Source organism: Heterocephalus glaber, unplaced genomic scaffold (genome assembly GCF_053883595.1).
Source record: "Heterocephalus glaber isolate CG9 unplaced genomic scaffold, H.glaber_assembly_v1.0 deba00001688, whole genome shotgun sequence".
NCBI lineage: Eukaryota > Metazoa > Chordata > Mammalia > Rodentia > Bathyergidae > Heterocephalus > Heterocephalus glaber.
Window position 1 is genome coordinate 8,505,417 of NW_028258413.1, and position 24,204 is coordinate 8,529,620.

The 24,204-nt window shown below is 39.0% G+C and overlaps 1 protein-coding gene across 6 annotated transcripts in view; it reads right to left on the reverse strand.

Moving 5' to 3' along the window:
- Bank1 (B cell scaffold protein with ankyrin repeats 1) overlaps window positions 1-24,204 on the reverse strand; it is a 336,687-nt gene that overhangs the window by 196,621 nt on the left and 115,862 nt on the right. For all 6 annotated transcript variants that reach the window (XM_087198794.1, XM_021245443.2, XM_021245444.2 and 3 more), the window contains 2 exons: window positions 9,478-9,632; window positions 1,559-1,697 (listed from right to left, as the gene is read on the reverse strand). In XM_087198794.1, coding sequence (XP_087054920.1) covers window positions 1,559-1,697; window positions 9,478-9,632 — 294 coding nt within the window. The remainder of the gene's footprint in view (window positions 1-1,558; window positions 1,698-9,477; window positions 9,633-24,204) is intronic.

Consider the following 24,204-nt stretch of genomic DNA (forward strand, 5'->3'; position numbering starts at 1 on the left):
CTTTGTTGTGCAGAAGCTTCTAGTCTGATATCATCCTATTTGTCTGGTTTTGCTTTTGGTTCTTATCTGAAAACTCTTCATCTACCCTGATGTCCTGAAGTATTTCCCCTCTGGTTTCTTCTAGTAGTTTCCTGATTTCAGCAATACTGACATATTTTGTTCTTTATAGCACTCTTAACCATTAGGTAGACTGAGCATAAATGCTTAAATAATATGAATAATTTTACTTGACATCCTGATCTGCTACTTGGGAAATATTTAAGTACTTCTTAATTTACAATGTTGACTTTTAGGTAGCAACTTATTCTAACTACTCTTAGGTTAAACTCTGACACTAGTTAGTTGGAAATTGTTATTTATGAAATTATCTAAGAATGTGACATAAGTAGGGGTTTGTGACACAAAAGAAGGAAGAGGAAAGAGACAGCGTTCTCTCCCACTTCACCCCTGCACATGCTCGACCATCATGAAAGGTAGGGTCTGAAGCGTTCCAGAGTCTGGGGACACAGCCTTCCTTCTTGTGGCCCAGCTCCAGTCTAAGCTGTGCAAGGAGATGCAGGGAAGGACAGGCTCTTTGCATAACATAGACCCAGGTTGAGGAACATCCTGTAAGTGGATTGCATAATAGTTACATTCTAAAGTAGGGGGTGGCGACAGGATGTGTGCTTGACATTCTTCAATTAAAATTTTTTTTTTTGTACTGGGGATTAAACTCAGGACCTTGCACTTGCCAGGCAGGTGCAGTGCCACTGAGCTAAATCCCCAATTTTAACTATTTTTACTACATTTCCAAGTTCATAATAACACCGAGCATCTTTTCATTTCAAGATGTTTTGTGAGGCTCACATTTATGAAATTTTATAAGATAATTTTATTATCTGATTATAAAAGGATATCATAAAACCAAGTCTTGCAGTTATATCAAAATATTCAGAAACTGATGTATAATATTTTTATTTTAATACAATTATTGTGGTGCATGTGGTTATTCCATGTGGAATCTTGCATCTAATACAATTTATCATGTCATGAGCAGGGCTAGATCATCAAGTGATCCCTTTATAAATGAGGTAAAGGAATGATGGAAAGATTATCCATAGAGATGGTACCATGATTAGAAAATGGTGAAGAAGAAGTATGTTTTCCAAAACAACCAAAAATATATTCTGAGGCTTTGCGGGGTGAGGAGAAAACAGAAAGCTCATTAATAAACTCTGAAAATCTGCTAATCCTAATGCTGCAATAAAGGCAATAATTTTAGTTTCATATTTAATAGCTGGCATATGTTAAAGTGCTCTCTGTGGACATGTTTAAAAATACATGGTGTTACTGGCTATCATTTCACTACATGGTATACAACCTGATTTCTCATAATTTACACATTCTGACTCTCGCAAATCCAGATTAATAATAACAACCTTGGGGGTGTGAAAGCTCAATGCAGGAAGCACCTGCAGAACAGGGCTAGTTTCTGTAGGGAAGTGAAACCATTTCTTACAAATTTAATGAAAGGAACTCAGGATGATGTTTTATATTCATTAAAGCACAAAATTCTTACCTAGAGCTTTCATACACCAGACGTTCTTATCCCAAAGGGCCAGCCGTGCTCGAATGTACTTAGCATGTGATACAAACTCAGCCTCCACGGTTTCACCAACTACTTCATCTTTCAGAAAAATGAATATCTCACCAGGATTCTATAAAGTGAAGATGGAACCCAATTCAGAACTTGAAACAGTTTGCCTTCACCAAAGAACTCTATGAATTATAAAGGTCATATGCTATCATTGAATGTCTCTTACCCTGTTATATTTTCAGCCACATACAGAAATGCAATATGCAAATGTGATTCTCACTACATTGTAAATGTATCAATCTGGTGTTTATGGAGTGTTTCCCTCCAACACCATATTTGGCAGGGAACAGTGGTGAGAATTGAGCATGCCTTTTCCTCTCGCCTCTCCCTGCTCATGGCCCTGTGGCAGGTTGGAGCATCCATCCATGGACCAGCAAAGGCATAAAATGCAACTGCTCACGAAGTCTTTCTCTCCATCTGCCTTGAGCTTGAGTTTCTTATCTATCAATGAGTTGCTGAGACTGCTTATCATTCAAGCATAATGATGTATATATATATATATATTTTTTGGTACCGGGGATCGAACTCGGGACCTTGCACTTGCGAGGCAGGCACCGGAACCACTGAGCTAAATCCCCGGCCCAATAATGATATTTTTAATGTCCCATAGTTTTTAATGTAGTAGCAGCCCTTGGATTGCTTTTTATTCTTTATAAGTAAATCTGAAGGTTTTTGAAATGACTGAAGCTTACAAATCCATAAGATTCAAGATTTAACTAAGTTGAAAAAGCTAAATTTATAGACATAGGTCAGTGTGTTTTTGAAGAACTCTTTTGGGGAAGACACTAGAAATGAGCAGAGTTGATGCAGAGAAAAGAGAAGAAGAAACATTTATTGGGTGTCTCTACTACACTGGGAATTATAGTAAGCACTTTCTACACAAACATTTTTTCCTTCCATCCTAACTGAAATACACTCACCCCAAAACAAACATGGGCAACATATTTATTTTTTTCTTTTAGCAACAGAGCAACGATCACTTTTAATTACATTCTGGAGATAATCAGAACCATTCACTTCTAAATCTATGCTACTCTACATCAAGCTAGCCCTTCAGAAAAAGGAAATAATTCTTTTTCTTTGTTATCTGCAATATCACTTTCAAAGGCTTTCTTCAAAGTCCTACTAAATTTCACTCTCACATCAAATAAACAGGAACCCCATTTATATCCGCTCATAAAGTCACATTTACCAAAAATCATTCATTTCAGAATGCTCTTACTTAAATGTTAATCTCCCTAAGCATAATTCACAAACCAATAAAACTTTCATCCTAATGCTTGTACCAAAGAGTTTCTACAAATAAGACATCAGTGGTACCAAATAATTGCAGCTGATTCACCCATCTACTTCGGGCATTTTTTGTAAGAGTCAGGCTCCCAAACATTTGCCCATAGGCTACTGTTGAACCAAATCCTCCCCCGACCCGGCCCCACTAAACTGCATTTAGAGAAAACATCCTATTCAGAGAACTCCCTGGATCCCCTGTCATTCTCGCCCTCCACGGAAACCTGCTGAAGGTGGGGAGCCTGTCCTTCCTGGGGTCTTCAGTGCCTTCAGCCCCTCTTGTATTCACCCAACCTTGAATCCTCAGTCCCACTCACTTTGCCTCATTCCTCAAGAGCCTCTAGCCAGTTCTTCCTTGCATGAGCCCCTCCAGGCTTGACTCTGACTTTGACCTTTCCGAAGTTGGCCAGCACAGATGTCCTCTGCAAATGTTTTATTCACGTTGCCAACTCATTCTCATTCATGACAGTCCATACCAGCTACTTCTCATGCATCAGATTCCCTCCTTAATAGAGGGCAGGATGCCACCTTTCAACTATTTCCAGAGAAAAATTCTAAACAAGAGACAAGCATCCTGACCACCCCAAATGGGGCCCGCACCTCTTCATTTGCACCCAGGGCCGGCTTGTTGGGCTGTGACCTGTGCCCTCACACGGGGACTCTGCTCTTGGCTTAATGCTTGCTTGTCACTGCCTTGAAATGCTTAATAATTTGAACAAAGGACCTTGAGTTTTCATTCTGTACTGCAAATTAGCTAGCTGGCCTGTTTATGCACGGCATTGCCCTGCTAGTTAGCTGCTTTTCCTGTTCTCTCCCCAGACTTCCATTGCTCTTTGAGGCCCAACTCAGGTTTCACCACCTCTGTCCAACCCACCTGGAACTTCAACCCTCCAGGAGTTCAGAATTCTGAGGGGATTCTAGAGCAATTCACACCCACTCCCCTTAGTGGAGCCCTGCTTGGTCACACCCTCTACTTTTCTAGCTCCTCCTGTCTGTTGTCTTGGCTTCCCGGCTAGATTTTACACATCACGAGGGGGTTTTTATTTTCTTACTTTGTGGTGGCATCTTGTAAATGTTATACACCTAAGAGACATTCTGTGTCTATGTATTTTGGATGTGATATTTTCACAAGGAGCATGCTCTGCTTTATCCACACCCTGCAATGCCTGGAGTCAGCAGCCTGCTCAGAGGGAAGCCCTGCCATGGTCCTGTGGGTGAATTCAACTCACTGGAGGAAATACCAGGATGCCAGCGTTTTGTCAGCCATGAGGCTGCTGTCCGACTCTCAGTCTTTTGATGCCTCTTCGTGGCCCTTATTTGGGCCTGAAAAATCAGAGAGAGTGGGTTATGGTAATGGTCACTTCCAAATTCTAATGTTTTCTTACACTGGTCTTGAGTGTGGAGGCCCAAGGAACAGAGCTGAAAGCTGGTGCACAATGGAACAGGTCGGCGGTGAAGTCTGGTCCTGCCAATTTAGTTGTCTTCAGCCTTTAAGATTCCATAAGCACAGGTGGGAGGAGACTTTGGTCCAGGTGACCTCAGGAGCTTGTCGTGGGCTTTGGCAGAGACCAGCAGCTCCTTCCATGAATCACATTCTGGTCAAGGAGTCAGGGCCGTGCAGGTCTCTGGTGGGCATCCATCTTGCTCAGGACACCAGAGCAGGAATTTGCTTGTGACAATGGCTCCTAATTTGGCTGATAATTCTCATTTTCAGAGTCACTTGGAAAGCTCTGAAAACTCTTTGTCCAGCATGTAACAGATCATTTATTTCTACATCTCTGAAGGTAAGAAAATTTTTTTGAAATTCTCTGTGTAGTCTCTAATGGTCCCCTAGTAATTTGAGAACCAATCAGTTTGTTATAGGAAAAAGATGTCTTTTAGCTGCCCTACATCCCAGCTCCAGATGGGTGACATTTCACAGAATGGACATTTCAGGCCTTCAGGCATACAATCATCTTCTACTCTGTTGATCGAGGTTTTAAAATTAAATCATAGATTGGGCTTTAAGGTAAGGCTGGTCACAAAGAATTGGCTTGTGATTTAAGGTCAGAAGCGATGGTCAGTGCTCGTAGCTCCTGTTTAGTGTTTTAAATTGAATTGGGGGCCACTGGTAAGAGGTAATCTGTGAGATTCTGAGGTGCCCAAGAGGCATGTCCTTCCCTGATGTCTGGAAGTCTCTAGATCTGCTGGTTCTGAAGTCGGTGCTTGGTCCCACAGTGGTGGAGACTCAGGGTCCTTTCAGACACAGGTGTGTGAGTGAGCAGGTCACAAAATGTGGCCTTTATTAGAGAATTCGCCATGCTCTGGGATCCAGATAGGAAACTATTGAATGAAATTAATACAGATCCAATGGTGATAAAGGCACTTAAATGGTCTTTGGGGTTGCACTGTATCTTTAAGAACTGCATTTGTTTAAGAAATCAATGTGTGAGGGCTGGGGATTTAGCTCAGTGGTTCCACCGCCTGCCTTGAAAGTGCAAGGTCCTGAGTTTGATCCCCAGTACCAAAAAAAAAAAAAAAAGAAATCAATGTGTGAACTGGTTTTACAGTCTCATCCCCAGGACCTCAGGGGAGCTGCACCAGGAGGATAAAAATAAAAAGAAGACTGTGACTTGATTGTACTGAAGGAAGGGAGAGATTTGGCGGCAGAAGAGCTGAGGCTGCAGCAGGCAGTTTCTTCCAAGAAGAAGGGGAGAGGGCATGGGGCTTACAGAGACTAGGAGAGGTGAGGACTCAGGGACAGACCCTGGCATGTTGGGAGGGGCTCCCATGGGGCACACATTTGGAGGACCCCTCTAAACCTGTGGGTAAAATTCATACAGGGAGGGACTGAGCCAGGCAGGGAGGTGCACATCTGGCATTCTGGCACTATGGAACCCCGAGGCAAGAGGGTTACAAATTCCAGCCCAGCTTGGGTAAATTGGCGACTCAGTGAGATCTTGTCTCAAAAAATGTAAAAGGGCTGGGAATGTTGTTCCGGGTGAAGGCCTTGGGTTCAATCCCCAGTATAGCAATAACAATAATAAGAAAAAATAAAAAAGAGTGACTGGAAGCACCTCTTCAGGGTTAGGCGGCTGTAGTGAGTGACTACTGGACAGCTGGGAAGCTTGCAGAGAAACCGTGGAGAGAGACACTGAACTCCTGATGGCTGTGTGTGGCAGATCCAAGGGTGACGCCCATGTGTGGGCCGTTCCTGCGCTCGGGGGCAGGATGGAGCCTCAGGTTAGCAGTGACCACGGGCCTGGCCACAGCCTCTGTCCTGGCACCACAGATCTGGGGCTTCTGCCCACTAGATGCAGCAAGAGTCTTCCAGCCAAGACAACTGCAAATGCCAGCGGAGTCACCCAAGTCCCCCTCATAGAAGGAGGGAAAAATCCACCTCCCCAGAGTTGGGAAAATCAAGAAGGCAGGGAATCCTTGAGGTATGCATGGCATCATGACTCCAGGAGAGGAGAAACCATCAAGGCCCAGGACAGCCCATGTTGGGGTTAGGTGTGCTTCCTTGGAAAAGCGCCTGCCACAGGCAGGATCCTCCCTGAGGAGACCATCCCTAAGTCTTTTGAGCAATGGACTCAGTTGGCAGACTGGGACTCATGCACTTCATTGCCGAATCTGTTACCCTTCAGGCAAAACCAAGAGGAAAATGCTAGAAAAACTAACGTCCTGGACAAGAAACAGCACACATTTAAAAAAGTATAAAATACCCCAAAGTGCGTCAATCCTACAGAAAGTGAAAAAAGAGACTAAATGAAGACGCAGATTGACAAGGAATGACTTACAGAAACAGAACTCTGCAGCAGACCTTCATGTGCACATAGAAAACAAGTTGAAGAGAAAAATATATATATATTTTTTGCTGTTTTAAAAAGTGGCACCAGATTTTCAAGTCCTAAGAAATGGAAAATCTGTGGAAAGGAAGAGCTCAGGGGAAAAACAAGGCAGAGACTGATTTCACCCAGCTCCTGCCCACATGCAGCAAGAGCGTCACACACTGCCTGGGTTGGCGACCAACCGAGGCAGCTTTCCGGGAACAGGCAGGGAGGTGAAGGGAGGTCCACAGGCCAGCAATTTCGCAGTAGAGGCAGTGTAGGAGGGACCCCACCCCCAGAGGATGGATATTATGCCCAACTCATGCTAGAGATAGAAAGACCAGGGGGAATGAACAGGCTGTAAAGATGCCAGGTGGAAAGGAGGCCCATTCCAGGTCAGCCCAGGCTGCGGGCAGAAACAGCACTGTATATTTCTGGCAGGGAACCTTGAACTGTCCCTTCTCAAGCACAGAACCTCTGTCTACTGATAACTGGAAGACTCCTCAGAAGTGAAGTGAAGATCAAAGTGTGCTTTGGAACAATCAGCAGACACTGAACATTCCCAGTGCAGAATTGGAACAGGACTTTTGCTCAGCTGGATGCAAATGGTCTTATGGTACCTGGCAACCATCACCAGGACTTCAATCATACTAAGAGCTATGTAAGGAGCATGTGAGACTGTGCTGGGATAACTGTTCTTGGCCCAAAGGATTAGCTTATTTTGAAGTTTTAGGGAATGGGATTGGTATTAAAATGATCTTATGTGACCTTCCAGCTCTTAGAATATTTTAGAGTGAGGTACCCAAGAGAGATGTGATATTGAAATCATTTACCCTCAGAAGATCTGAAAGAATTTCATCCATGCCAGTAGAAAAAAGTCTATGGTTGAGCTATTGAAAGAACCTCTATCCTAACTGGCCACTGGGACAGCATAACTTCTCCTAGAAGAAGTGAGACTTGATTTTGGAACTTGGTTTCTTTTCAACTTTAACAACAGAGTGAGTTTTACAGTGTGCACATTTTATGGTTGCAGATTGTTTTTTTGGTACCAGGGATTGAACTCGGATCCTTCTGCTTGCAAGGCAGGTGGCAGAACCACTGAGCTAAATCCCCAGTCAATTGCAGATATTTTTTTAAAGCATCTATTAAGACTCACTGTATAACTCTGGTGAGCTATTTTTAGCTTCAGAGTTTTTGTTTGTTTGTTTGTTTTCTTTGATTTCATCTATTGGGGAGCAGCTCACATTTCTCTTTGTTACACTTCTTATATCTCCCCTTTTTTCTGACTTAGTAGGAGCCCTCAGCTTGGGTTGTGTAGCTCAGTTCCCTCTGTAAGTTTGTGAGTCTCTTAAATGTGTTGTGATTTTTTCCAGGACTGCGAAGGTAGTGTTGAAGCAGTTTGCCTTCCTCTGGAATGGATGGCACGGTATCTTAGTACAGTGCTTCTCCTGCTCAGGCATATGTGTTTGGGAAAGGGAGAGAATCAAACTGCTCCAGCTCTGCAGAGCGCCGAGCTCCCCCCACCACAAGATCAGGGAACCCACCGGAACCCATCAGTGAGCCCCAGCCATCAGGGAATGAGGATTCACTGGCTGCCACCAGACAGACCCTTAGGTGGCCTTGTATGATTCTTCTGGATCTTTGGCTTTTTCTGCTCAAGGTCACCATAGACATTGAGGACTCAGCTTTTGGTTGTCAGATCACCTTGCCAGACAGCCAGGCCAAGCTCTACCTAGGGACCATTTTGGTGGCTCATTCTCAGGGAGATTTAGCAGGAAGATCTGTCAGGAATTTATTTCCATATGGTCATCTTAGAAATCTTTCCCCAGTCTTGTATGACTATTCCCTGAAGGGTCAGCTCTCATAGGGTTAAGATAGTTCCACTTAATAATGTCAGTTAATTTTCTCATTGCTGAGACAAAATACCTGGAACCTAAAGGAGGCACTTTAAAGGAGGAAAGTTTTATTTCAGTTTACAGTTTGTAGAGGTTTCAGTCCATAGTTGGCAAGCTCCAAGGCAGGGCAGCATGGTGGAGGGGCATTGCAGAAGAGAAACAGTCCATAGCATGGTAGGCAGAAGGCAGCATGCAGCAAGCATTAAGCCTGCCTTCTTTCTGTCCCTTTGTATTCCATTCAGGCTTCAAGCCTATTGATTGATGCCACCCATGCCCTGGGTGGGCTTCCCATTAACCACACTGAGAATTATGCTAATTCCAGTCAGTGGACTAATTTAGTACCACACACCTTAAGCCCAGTACCATGCACCCTAGGTCCAGGCAGCTCTGAAAAGTGCCTCCTATGAGTGCATGAGGCTTTGTGAGGACATCTAGATACAACCCACAACATTAGTCTTTAAAATATGTTTATAATCGAGAACCTGGTTGAACAAAAAAAAAAATTTAAAATTCTATTCAAGGATATATTTCCCTTGAGGAAAATAAAATACTTCAGTCTGTTTAATATGAATCCAACTTTCTTTTAAATACCTGGATTTGTATAGATAGCAATTAGATATCTGTTTGCAAAATGTCAAGTAACACTTGATAAAATTAAGTTTTGTATATTCTCCAATATCCAATCAGCCAACAAATATTTATGAAATGCCAACTAATTGCCAGATACTCTTGTAGGTTTACAGCAACATAGCATGAACAAAGTAGACTAAGATGCCAGGTATTTTATAGTTGACATTCTAGTGAATAACAGGGCCACTTATATAACAAGACAGCAGACAGTGTTACTGACCTCACAAGGAACTTCAGCAGGAAGCACCATGGCCAGGGATACAGCACTTCTGGAGGTTCCAGATGAGCCTTCAGTTTTGTTTTTCTCTTTCATTTCCTCAGGATTGTTCACTCTTTGTTCTGCTGGAACGCTGACCTCAAGGTAGGCTTCAGAATCTAGAGGACATTTGGTGAATACAGATTACAATATATTATTTCCTCCACTATTATAAAGGCTAATTGCTGACCAATAGTTTTTATAAATGGATGGATGACTGCACAGACCTTAGGATAGCTGTCATAATTAAACATGTTAATAGTTAAGATGCTGTGTCTTAATTTAGCTAGATTATAACCTTTGTGACTAAACTACAGCAACTATTATATCATCTATTAGTATTCATGTATTATAAAGTATTTTAGAATAATTCCAGTCATCACTTATATTTTCTCTTTAAAACTTCTTTTATTAGTACACAATTGACATACATAATGATCACATACCATCATGGGGAATTTGTACCTGTACATAATATATCTTAATTCTTTTATTCTTAATATATCTTAATTCTTTTTTTCCCATTCCCCTCCCCTTCTTTCAACTCTTCTTCCCCTACCCATTTACAAAAGCTTTGTTTCCAGTTTTTCCTTCCAGTCGTTTTTGTTAATCCCTTTTCATTCCCCTTCTCCCCTCCCTTGTTCCCCTTCCCATTTGAACAACTTCTTCCCACTTCCTAATATCTGTCTTCCATTTTGTTCCTTATTTACCAGCATCATACCATAGTGCTATGCATGTTTATAGTAGCACAATTTATAACAGCTGAATCTATTAACTATTAGCCATTAGAAACAGCCCAGATGCCTATTAACAGATGAATGAATAAAGAAAATAAAGAAAATGTGACATATATATATATATATATATACACACACACACACACAATGGAGCACTACTCTTCCATAAAAAGGATAAACTTGAGACATTTTTAGGTAAATGAATGCATATTGAGACCATAGTTTCAGGTGAAATCAATCAGACACACAAGTTTAAATATCACATTGTTTCTCTTATGTGGGAAACACAAAGGGTAAATAGGGAACAAAATGGGGGATAAATATTGGGAAGTAGAAAGAACTTGTATATTTTCTCTTAATATTGGAATAATAAATCTGTAACACATTAGACTACTTTTCTATGATAGTTACAAAGAAAAATTATCCTATTTTTAGTTTTCTGTTTTGTCAGTATATGTTTATGATACATAATAATTGCATTTGCCTCAGGGAATTGGTACATATACATATCTCATCTCGATGATTTTCACTTCCCCTCCCCTTGCCACCCTCCCATCTACTCCATCCCCAGATCTCCTTCCTAAGTCAGAAAAATTTGCATAAGAATTATTATTACATTTTACATATACTTCTAAGTTTTATAAGAATGACTATGGGACAAACCGGTATCTCTATGAAATATTAGTTTAACAGTTTAACAGTGAAAGTATTAGTTTAATAGTGAAATACTAGTGTTCATCAAAATATTAATGTGTTCTATGAAAATATTTTTTCTCTATCAATTAACTTGGATTTCTTTATAATATTATAACCAAGAGCACTGCAATATACTAGTGTATTTTGAATCTTAAAGAAGGGTAGAGTATCTTGCTGTTTTTTAAACATTTAATAATTTAACACTTAGTGTCAAGCATTAAAACATTGTTCACTATTGAACAATGGACAATTTTTTATTACTCAATGTCTCAAAGCCCAAAATACTTCATTAGGGCTGGGAACCAGGGTGGCTAAAATCAAGACTCACCAAGAGAAGGTGGTGCATATAAACTCTCTGGCTAACCCTGAAGTGTCCCCAACCCCCCAAAGAGGGGACTTGTGGAGAACTGCAGAGGGGAAGGCAGCCCCAGAGCCAGCGCCTGGTGGTAAGGAAGGTGCCCTGGGCCCCCCGAGCCAGCCTGGCACTGCACCCACACTGCCACATAGCAGCACCAGATGGCCACTGTCACCACAATGGATGCAGCCTTGGACTCTTATTTCTCTTCTTGCAGAGATCATGTAGCCTCTCCGCCCGGTTTCCAGGATATTCCTGGCTTGGGAACTGGAAGTCACTCGGTCTCAAGAAAACCGAAACAGCCGAGGCTCCTTCTGGGTGGAGTCATGAATAACCCATCACCACACAGAATCATGAAATACCCCTGCTACCAGACAGCAAGCGAGCTACTGCCAAACCATGTTTTCTAGAGTGCTCCCTCAACTGACATAGCCCCAGCCTAAATGCTATCATCTTTCTAATGCTCCTCTACAGACACCCCCTGGTCCTCCTGGAATGCCTTCTCTGCACTGCAACACACAGAAAATCCAGGTGGTTCAAATGCAGATCTGTTCCTGGCAGGCTTTGGCTGAAGGGCACTGAAAGAATAAGAGGAAGAAGAGCCCAGACAGTGCAGCCAGAGGGAGCTAGAACATGGGTCTCCTTGTGCCCAGACGAGGGGTGGCACCGATATCCACAGCCAGGGCCCCAGAGAAGCAGAATGAGGGCGGGTAGCAGGTGCAGAGTCTCGCTTGGCATGCACCATGCCCTGGGCTCTGATCCCAGTGCAGGAAAAGAAAACAACACAGACAAAGCAAACGAAAGAGAGCAACAGGAGATGCATGCTCATTAGGACTGTAGGAGAGGGCTGTTGTTGTTGGTGGTGGTGGTGTTTTGTTTTTGCTTTGTTTCTGTCTTATGAAAGTTGCAGAGATAAAGCACAAAACTCCTAGGATTCCCAGATCTCGTCCAGTGCTGGTCTTACTTGAAAAGAGATGAGAATCAGCTTTTATTTCTCTATGAATTTAAAGCACTTTGCTAAGCAGTCTCACTCCCCCCGTTTCTCTCTCTCCTTCCTTACTGCACGAACAAAAGTGAGAGGATGTATAAAACCAGTTTAATCATTTTATGGATTGATAAAGAACAGGAACTGATTTTATTTATTATATTTTAAAGCAAAGAGAGGTAAGTAATTCTCCCATAGCAACACCTAAGATTTTCTGCTAATTCTTCTGTAGTAGTAGGTTAGGAAGAGCTATTTTTTTATTTACCCCGGGGACATAATTATGAATATATGGAAAGGTTTATTTCTATGAAGGTGCACAGAAGAGCTGTTTATAATCCAGAAAATTGGAAGCAATCTAAGTAATAATGGAAAAGATAAAAATATGCAATATAACAGATGTCAGTAATAAAAATTCTATCACAGACTATTTAACAGCAAGTTTATAATACAACTGAAAGATAAGCAAGTTACAAAATTGTCAGTTTAATAGGTTCCTGTTTTAATAAAATAAGCATACATATGCAGAACTATGTGGAAGAAATTCAAGACATACTCTTGGATGAGAATAGATTAGCTATGTGTATACCCAAAATGCCAAGAGTGGCTATTTCTAGTTGATGGATTATAGGTAATTTATTATATATGTATATAAAATAATAAGAACACCTAATCATACAGTATATGTAATATATGTCCTTATTTTTCTAGAAAGAAAATTCATTTTACAGAATAAACTATGTATATTTTTTCAAGTAGAGGAATAAATGACCAAGAGTGCAGATTAAACACATGTATCTATTTCTCTCTACAACATGTAAATGAAATAATAGAAAAGATAATTTTAAAACTGACTTTATTTGAGCATCAGAAATTGATAAATGGTATAATCCCATTATAAAACCTTTGAGGAATTCTTCAAAATCGAACTTAATCTGCAAATAAAGATACCAGGGGAGAGAAAACAGGGCCTAAATCATGTTTGGAAAACACAATTTCAAATGTAAGATAGCTTTCTAAAACTAATTTATTTCCAAAACTGAAGAGACTTCAAACTCAAAACCCAAAGAGCAGAGAGATTCTGAGATGAAGGTCATGGTCATAAGTTGACATCTCATCTATAACATTTGTCATGACCAGACGCCCAGCTGTCCCTACTCCTGAGAGAGAGAAGAAATATGCCTTCGCCTTGAGAAGTGAGCTCTAGACAAATGCACAGCAGGGCCTGTATTAGGCCACAGAGTGGGGCCTGACACAGTCAGAGAGAAAGGAACATGGTAAAGAATCAACTGACAGAGATTCTCAATTAAAGACATAAACTGTCACCCAAGACAACCACTTTCTTGAAATATAGTCTATCACATGAATGACAGGCACCAAAATCAACAAATAGAAAACTTGACGTTGAAAAAATTGCTTATGTGGTCAAACTTCTCAGGAAAAACTTTGTGTCTGTTAGTCAGCATTCTGTCACTGTGGCAAAATATCTGAGGTAACTGGAAAAGACAGAGGTTCATTTTGGCTCAGTGTCTGAGGGCTCAGTCCTGGTCACTTGGCCCCATTGCCTTGGGCCTGTGGTGGGGCAGAGCATCATGGCAGGGAGTGTGTGGTGGAGGAGGCTGCTTACCTCATGATGGCCAGGAAGCAAAGAGAGAGATAAAGGAAGGGATGGGGGCTCCCAATATGCCCTTCAAGGACGCATTATAATGACAGCCCACAAGTCCTACCCCCTCCTAAGAGCACCACAGGCTGGCAATGAAGCCTGCAGCTCAGAGATTGTTCCATTATGTTCTTCAGAGTGGGGTACTGGCTACCATGATGCCATAGGAGGAGAACAATACAAGAGGAGGAAGTATGGGATTTGGTGTATTTGGGATGGAGGTAGAGGGAGGCACTGGAGTGGAATCTACCTACACACGCTCACTGCCTGTTATAGTTTAGATGTAAAACATCCCCCAAAAGTCTCTGTGTCCAGAGGTGGGACTTCCAGAAGGTGACTGGATCATGGGCCACTGTACTCATCCGTTGATCTATCCATTGATGAGTTCATGGCTGTTGTGCTGCTAGGAGTGGCTCTGGGTGGAGGTGGGGATATGATCTGGCAGGAAGTGTTCTTGTCCCCAGCTCCTTCCTTCTCTCTGCTTCCTGGATGCCATGGGTTGAGCAGCTTCCCATCACCACACACTTCCACTTTGCTGCTCCTGCCTTGGAGCAGATGAATGATGCATGGACTGAATCCTTTCAAACAGTGAGCCAAAATAAACCTCTCCTCTGTTAAGTTGTAGATGTCAAGTTCTGTCCTAGAGACAGGAATGTGACTAAGACCCAAAGCCCAACACACACGCTGCTCAGTGTGCAGTGAATGGTTGGGGATGGGAGACTCAGCTCTAGGCTGGCTCACTCCACCACTTGTGTTTGGTCTTCACTACAAATATTATCCTTTTGTCTGTGTGCCATGACCCAAGAGGGTCAGGAAATCCTACTCTGCACAAACCACACTGCCACAAATCAGCCCCTGTGGAAGTGACCTAAGCAATCCCAAAGGGTAAGAGCTGAAATAAAGGCAATGCTTGTCTTTTAAACTGAGTATACTATTAGGGAAAGAACTACTTAAAGGCAAGATGATTTTGTGTCATTTTTCTTAACCAACATAATTACATTGTAAATTTAATAAAATAATAGAAAATAGTAAAGCGTCAGAAAATGAATTTTCCTATATGAGTTAAAGAAATCTGATATCTAGTTTTTGAAGCTTTGCTTTTGCCTTTCCAAACAGAATTTTTTAAATACTATTTTTCCTGAAGTATAATTTTTAGTGTAACTTTTTATATATTTATATACCTATATTGTTTATGTGTTTTTACTTACTTCTTTGTCAACTCATGAATTCCATATTGAAATAAGGACAGATTTTTCTGATAATTGACAAAATTAGGTGAATATTGGGAAAAGTATAATCTTTTTATATTTGAACTCTTTTTGCTATAGTGATTCATAAGAAAATGGAAGTTATTTTTCAATGTCTCATGAATTAAAAGCTGACAGTAGTTAACAGGAAAACAAAAAACTCAATGTTCTTCACAAACGATTTTAGAAGATTAATTAAAACAGAAGCCACACATAATCTAGAGAAATGTGCCTACTGCCAGAGAAGAAAACACCTATTTTTGTGTGATGCTGTGCAAAGTACTAGGCACTATGAGCTTCAATTCACTCAGCCCTCCTATGGTGTCATCTCTGTTGAATTGTTTTAGGTACAGATGGCCTCCAACTTATGATTGTTCCACTTAAGAATTTTTAACTTTATATAATGGTATAAAAGTGATGTGCATTCCATAGAAACTGTACCTTGAATTTTAATCTTTTCCTGGGCTAGCCATACTCCATGCAATGCTCTCTCCAGCCGAAGATCACATAACAAATACTCTTAAGTGGGCCAACATATTTTGGACAAAGTATCTTCATCACTGTATGACAAAAGAGGCTTTGCAATAAACTCAACTGTAGCTGATGGAAGTACTCTGATCATGGTTAGGGTAGGCTAGACTATGGGCTCAGTAGATTGGGTATATATAGTGCATTGTCAGTTTAGGATATTTTCAGCTTATGTGTTTGTGAGAGTGTAAGCCCATCCTGAACCAAGAAGCAATCTGTTATGTAAAATGATGTGTCTTCCATGCAGGTCTAGAGCAGGCATTCAATATTAGTCCTAAGGAAATACATCTGCACTTCAGTCAGGATAGCCCTAAAACAGGAACTGAAAAAAGCTAAAGGAAGTTACCATAGCTTAGAAAGTCCTAAGTATGTCCCCAAGTACATACTTTCACTTTCAACTTTTCTTGGATCTGCTGAAGTGGTACAGTATTGGCCTTGCCCATGCTCCTGGCACTCAGAATCTCTTGAAACTGGATACATGTACGTGAAGCACTGAGCTAAAGGAATCAGAAGGCCAGTTAGTGAAACAAGGCTGATTAGTTTAGTCTAACTAAATAGTGTAGGTTGATTTTCTCTGAGGAAGGTCAACATGCATCAGGACAATCAGCAGCTTGTCCACAATGAAATATAATTAAGATCTTTTGAATAACATTTGAAACCAAAAATGAACATCAGATTGTTCTCTTTATGAATGACAATGCAGTTTTATATTCATTTTGGTTGATATTTGTTTTGAAATCAGGGCTTCAGAAAAAGTTTGACCATGTACTGATCATTCCAATTTTGAGTGTTAAATTATCCATGGGGTGTGTTACTCATACAATAACAACTTTTCTATGGGTTGTCTTATACAATACTCCATTGAACAATACCTGTGGCATAATAAAATGCATTCAACCTAGACATTCAGCACCTTAAGGTTATTGTTTGTTATCCTCTCTTTAAACTAAGAAAAGGAAAGTCCAGACTGCTCTGAAAACAGATTCATAACATATGATTAGAGTATGTTTACATATGATATTGTATAACATGAGCTAATTTTATACCAGCTGAATAAAAAGTAGATGTGAATATGGATATGTATGTAGCTACAAGTCATGCATGTGTAGGTATATATTTATGTAAGTGTATATGTATAAATAGTACATCACATATAATACATACTATATATAAAGATAAGGACAAGTTACTACTAGGTTAAGGAGTAATTTTTTTCTGAGAGGTGGGAATAATGCTCAATTAAAATTTTTTTATTTCTTTCAATCTACATTGGACTTTCAATAGTCCATTAATATTACATTTCCAAAAATATAAAATCATCAAAAATTATTCATTTTCATTGTATGAAAGGACAGCAGTAATTCCATTTTTCAGAATTAAACTTATTTAAGCTATATTCAGTATCTATCATTTAAAACATAACAGAAAGAAAAAAATAAACACTTAACATTCTATCTCCTGAGATAAGAGTTTCTGTTTCAGTTCTTTGTCTCCAGTCGGCTCAAAGCATGTGAACGCACTTTTTTGAAAGCTAAAAATAAATGGGATAATATTATATATCTTACACTATTATGTGCAAGAATAAAATTTACATTCTCAGGGCTCTGCAGTTTATCAAGATTTTCACACACAGTGGGTTTTATTCTGAACACACACAAAACTATAATCCTTTTCAATGCTGGATTATTGAATTTCTGTCAACCATTCAAAACTATTTGTAGATATTTTTTGAATTCTATGAGTCAGAAATTGTTCCTTCACCATGAATTATTCAAATAGAACCTTTTCTTTCTCTTCTAACACTTCTCAAAACTGTGAAGAGAATACAGGCTTTGTATGCATCAGAATTCAATTTTTAAAAAAGAGCAGATACAGTTAACCTAGGGAAAAGTTGACAGACCATGAATATAATTCAACAGGAAAACCTTAAACTGTCCAAAATAAATAAACGCTGAGTGTTTTCTGACCCTGGAATAGAAAATAAAACTTCTCTATTGTTTAGAAAGCCATTTATTTTCTTCCTAATGAGCTTTAAGTAGTTTATAGTGTAATTAGAAAGACATATGCATGAGGGTACGTGTGTGAGTGTATATTTATGCATATATACAAATGCATATATATACCCAACTTACATATAAGTATGTAATTATATAATTTTTGCATATTTTGCATATGCAAATTGTGTGTCTATATAAATTATATGTATCTTTATATTGTAAGGGTATGAATAAAAATAGTTAACATATATAAATTATATACAGGACATGTTTACATGCTAAGGATACCAGTATATATATGCACATACATTTATTAAATATATAAATACAGATATTTTACTATATAACATATATGATATATTAGTGTCATTTAGAATATGTGTAATTGGCATATACCTATATCTATATACATACGTATCTAGATCCTAACTACAAACGTCCTCAGTACATGAGTGCTAAGGTAAAGACATATAAAGATTAGCATCCAAGTTGGCCTCCTCAAAAATGTGCCTCAAACTTTAAGTGGTGAAGAAGAGAGAACTTCCTAGTCATTGGAACTATGGTCTCTTAGCTCCTTTCTCCACTCTCTGTGAGATTGAGAAAACACCTACCTTATTCATTGATGAACATGATAGATATTCAATAGTTATTTGTGAAATGAAAGGGCAGTTATATTTTAATGGGAAACATGTCAAGGAGAAGAAGTTGGGTGAAGTGGATCAAGGTTGGAAAAGTGCCAATCCTTTTTTGGAAGGGCCTGTCCACACCTGTTACATGACTTGGGGAATGGACAGAGACTCTGGTGTTTCTGTTTCTATATTGCCTTCAGGAGACTGCAGGTCTTCACACACAACCATGCATGCTCATGTGATGGGTTCCAGGAGATGCAAGGGGTGTGTGCAGTGAAGGGAGAGGAAAGCATGTGGTTAAGCCCCATCTGGGCACATGGGCAGTGGTGGGCACAGAAAAGGAGAGGCAAGAAGATGCTAGGAGGATATAAACAAGTCCCTAGAATAACAGACAAGAAAGAAAGTGCAAGGCAATATCCTCTGCAAATCCCTCTATTCCTGTCTCTCTCTGCTCCCCAGTCACTGTGAGGTGAGCATGAGGTGCACACTCTTTCCTCCACTATGTGCTTCTTCCTTGATGTTCCTGTCTTGGAGCCAGACCACCATGGACTGAGTCCCCTGAAACCATGAGCCAAAATAACACTAAATCTCTCCTTTGTGTATGTCAGCTCTTTTGTTCCGGCAATGGAAAGGAATACATAGCATATATTAACAGACTTACTACTCTGTCAACTCTAGGAGATTAATTCATTTATTCTTTGAACAAATTTATATCAATGTCTGTGTACAAGATGCTATCCAAGATGCTGCACATGGGGCAGTGAGCCTACCTTTCTAAGGCTTGTGATCAAATGAGGCAGGGAGGTGTTCAGGGAAGCAAACAGCATGTGAGTAAAAGATGGATTGCAGGAGAAGCTGGCAAGTGCTAGGAAGAACATTAAAGGTACTGAGTTTGTTTGATCTGTAGTTTGAGGAGGATGGTGTTGTTCTTTTAGATGAGGAGAGTAAGGTTCTGAGTAGCAAATTAGCTCTTCCAAGGCCGCAGAGCTGGGGCTGCAAGAAGACCGCGCTAGGCAGACTCGAGAGGCTCTGCTCACTGTGCCTCTGTCGCCAATCCACAGTGACACCCATGCATATGACAGGTAGTTTATCACAGGAATAAGCTGAGCCCCAAAGACACAAACTTCTCAGAGCTATTAAAACAGCATGTGGGCCAAACCTCCGGAGAAAATGCCTAAAGCATTCATTATTACCATAGCATGAGATTATACTCTGTTTGACATTTAATTGATGTTCTAGGTAGGATTACTGATTTACATAGAAATGGCAGTTTATACATGAGTACAGTTATTAAGCCACAGAATGTCTTATTTTAGCAAGAATTCTGGTTGATAGGTTGTCAGATTGGCCCTCACTGCTACTGAAAATGACTCTTTTTGCAGCAACAATGTGGAATTACCATTGATGGGGAGTGGCAAACCTCTCAGTTGCTATGGCAACACTTGTCTGGAATTTCATTAACCAACGAATTTCATTAACCAATGTTAGGAAGTACGTTTTTAAAAACATAAGACTAAAGGAACATCACAATTGTGAACAAATGATGGAAAAGAAGTAATATCCACTGTTGTTTAAGTAGTCGCTCCTTTTGGGCCAAACGACTGATTTTTCCCAGGTTCCCCCAACTTCTGGGACATGGCCTTGCACACAGGATGTACCTTCCTGGGGTCTCAACTTCGTCTGTCAAATCATGTTGAAGAAGATATTATTTGAGACCACCTTTAACTCCAAAGCTAGTCTACAGTTTAAGAAGTTTTAAAAATTTCTTCATTATGAAGCACTAGGAAAATCTTCTTCTAAACTTATAAGTTCTGCTTTTCATAATTGTTCATCTCTTTGCAGCTTACCCCTGAAACACTTAATTTTTTCTCTCCATACATCAATATACTACACAGTTTAGTGTAATTAAAGTTATCAATTCAATTTGAACCCATGCTTCCATATGTTCTTTCATTATTTGAACTGTTTGTTCTAAACTAGAATCTTTTATTGGAATTCAACATTGATTTTGGTGAGATTTTCATTTTCTCATGGAACAGTTGTCAATAATTCCTGAGCCAAAGGAAAAAATTGACACACTGGCCTATCATTTCAGATATTTTAAAAATTAAAACATTCTTACATTTGTTGCAATATAGTCTTATACTTGTCATCTATGCCTCGCTGTTTTCTCTAACATAAATTGTGATTTTGTTTTTAAATGATTCTATGTATACATTTGGGAAGTACTCTCTCAACTTTCAAATAGCTTTCTGCACTATTAGCATTTATCTGTGGAATGTAATATGCCAGAAATGTCAACAGTGCTTGCCACTAGGTATTGTCATTCTGAGTGACATTTTCTTCTGCTTCTTTTATATTCCATTTAAAGTATTTGCCTGGAAAATAATCCCTCATACCAGCAAATGGTTGACCACTAGACAGGGCCAGGTGAGTTGAAGTCAAACACTGTTTTCGATTAAAAAAAATTTCCCCGCAGTGGCTCAGTTCCACTTAAAGTTGGAATTCTCTGATCCTCTGGACCTTGGGCTGCATATCTATGGACTTCAGGATAGCAATTGTCTTGGCATAGATTTCAGAACTGGATGTTTTACTCATTAGGAGACAGTAAAACTTTGCTTTTTTATGGGCTCTATACAGTTGCCTCTGTATCTGTGGTTTCTGCATCTACAAACTCAACCAACCACAGGTAAAAATATTTTTGAAATTTGGGGCTGCAGGGCATGTTGGTACACACCTGTAGCCTCGGCACTTTGGGAAGCTGAGGCAGGAGAATTGCAAGGCTGAGCTCAGCATGGGCTCATTGGTTTGGAAGGTGATTGGGTTATGGGGTACTATACAACTGAAACATGAAAAAGAAGACTAACAATGAGGAGAAAATCATTAAAGAGGAGTTGGAATTTGGGGACTAGCAAGAATAATTTAAGATAGCTACTAAGTAGTGATGATCCCAAATAATATGAAAAAGGAAGTGGCAGGAATCCAGAGAGGGAGGTGCTATGTTTGTAATTCAAATATGGTGGAAAGCTACCCGGAGTAGCAGATAGGACTAATAAAATTTTACTAACCACTTTGTGTTTCAAATTGGGATTTATTCTCCCTCCTTCCCTCTCTCTCTCTCTCTCTCTCTCTCTCTCTCTCTCTCTATATATATATATATATATATACACACACACATATATATACTGATGAAAAATATGTAAAAAAAGAAATAAAAGAAAAAATAAGGGAAAATAGAAATTAAAAAGATAAACTGATTAAAATGAAATCTTTCTTCAAAAGAAATCTTATATGCATCAAATTGAGTATAAAACCTTGACAATTTAGTCATCACAAGTTCTAAACTCATTTGTGCTACTTTATTAAATTATGCAAAGCAGAGGACCTCTTCAGGACAAAATAAAACCCTTGTGTAAAGTATCAGATACCTGAATGGACATTCATAATTCAGACTTTTTGAGTAATATACTTTTCAAGTAATCCATCATTTTAATTGGAATTCTGAAGTTATAATGAACTACTAGTTTCTTAGAGAAAGAAAAAAGCAGCTATTCAGTCCCTGAATGTTAAAGTTGGCAGCTAATAATTTTTCAAACCCTAATAAATTCTAGAAGTACAAAAACAGTTCTGTTGGCCTTTGTCCTACATATACTAAGTTAGCATTATACTTTTACTGTTAGAAGCAATAGATTATTGTATAATTGTCTAAATTAGTGAACAATCAATGTGGGGGCTTTAAATCTTGCTGCTAATTAAAAAAAATACTTTATATAATGTTGGATTATGAGGGGCCTGGTCTGCTGTTCTGTTGTATTTCTATTTTATTCTGTAGGCAGCAGAGAGCCCCCAACCTACTGTGTGTGCTTTGTAAGGGCAGACAGAAAAGAGACACAGGACAGCAGCCTGGATTAAGAAATAGACAAGACAGATTATGTATGGAAGGCAACTTAGAAAAATACTTAGAGTTAAAGTAAACTGGTTATAAAGACAGAGTATATGTACAGAGCTTGAGAGACAGGAGGAAGGTGCAGATGTCTCTTAGACTTTTGCCCTTGGGTCTCTTTGTGACTAAAAATCTTTCTCTAAATTCTGCTGAAAATATTATATCTAAACTGAAGATTTGCAGATCTATAAATGTAGATTAGGAATCCTCAAATATTTTGTTCTAAAAATAACTTTCTTAGAAGTTGCTGAGAACCACAAAGAGTTCTTGTTTATGTCAGTCATGGCTATTGATTTTTTTTATCATATCAGAAAATATCTAGAATTTAAAAAAATATTTATTATTTTTTTAAAAATCATAAAGCTGTCACATATTAAATAAAATTTCTATGTTAAGGACTATACTTTCAAAAATAAAAAATCAATTAGTGAAAAAAGTGGCAATGACTTGCATTTTTGACAAGTTTTTTCATATTTTTCATATATGGTTTAATGGGAGCCAGTCAGAGTCTTCTACCAGCTTCTGCAATACATGGTACATGAATAAAATTCTGCCTTGGCTTTATAGAGTTAGTAAGAGAGGAAGATTTGTATTTAATACTACACCTAACTCCACAAGTGATAGTTTCTTAAAGCTTACATGCAATGTGAAGCCTAGAAATCACATCACACTTTTGTTAACCACTCATGAGCATGCAACATCATATATGGGTCACTTATAAAACATTAGCTTACTGAATTTTGCAAGTCTTCTATCAAAGGATGGAAAATAATATTCCATGCAAAAGGAACCTGAACAAAAGTAAGTGTAGCTATCTTATATTAAGACAAAGTTAGCTTCAAGCCAAAACTGACCAAAAAAGGCGAAATAGGTCATTATATACAGTGGTACCTTGATTCACAAACTTAATTTGTTCTACAATTTTGGAAATGATGGCTGTGTTTGTGTTTTTTTGTGGGAAAGATGGCCACTGTCATGTTTGTCACCCAATGTAGAGATTGCAAATAAAAATAAAATTTTGCCAAATGCATTTGTTTCCAAACCAAATTGTTCCCAAACCAAAGCCATTCACGAACCAAGGCACACTGTATCAGTTAAGGGAATAATCCAGCAGGAAGAAGTAACAATTATTAACATATATGCACCAAACAATGGTGCATCTAACTTCATAAAACAAGTGCATCTGAATAAAAAAGATAAAATAGACAAAAACACAATTGTAGTTGGGGACTTCAATACCACACTATCACAAATAAATAGATCAACAGACAAAAAAATTGACAAAGAAATACCAGAGTTGAACAAAATCTTCAAACAAATGGACTCAATAGATATCTGCAGAGCATCCCACCCAACAACAGAATTCTTTTCAGCAGCACATGGAAATTTTCTGCAAAATACACTACATACCAGCCAATAAATCAGCCTTAAACCAATGTAAAAAAACTGATATTATACCATGTATGGTATCAGACCATAGTCTAATGAAGTTAGAAATCAACAGCAAAAGAAAACACAGATATTATGCAGATGTATGGAAACTAAATATAATACTCTTAACTAAGCAGTGGGTTACAAAAGAATCAAGAAAGAAAAATGTTTGTAGAACTAAATGATAATGCCAATACAACATACCATATCTTATGGGACACAATGAAAGCAGTCCAAAGGGAAGTATATAACTGTGAATCCCCATATCACAAAAACAGAGCCCAAATGCATAGCCCAGCAATGCACCTCAAGGTCCTAGAAAAATCAGAACAATCCAAACTCAAAGCTAGTACAAGGAAGGTAATTATAAATTAATAATTTATAATTATTTAAAATAATTATAAATTTAAAAATAAAATTAATGAAATTAACATAAAAACACAATTAATGAACCTAAGAGTTAGTTCTTTCAAAGAATAAACAAAA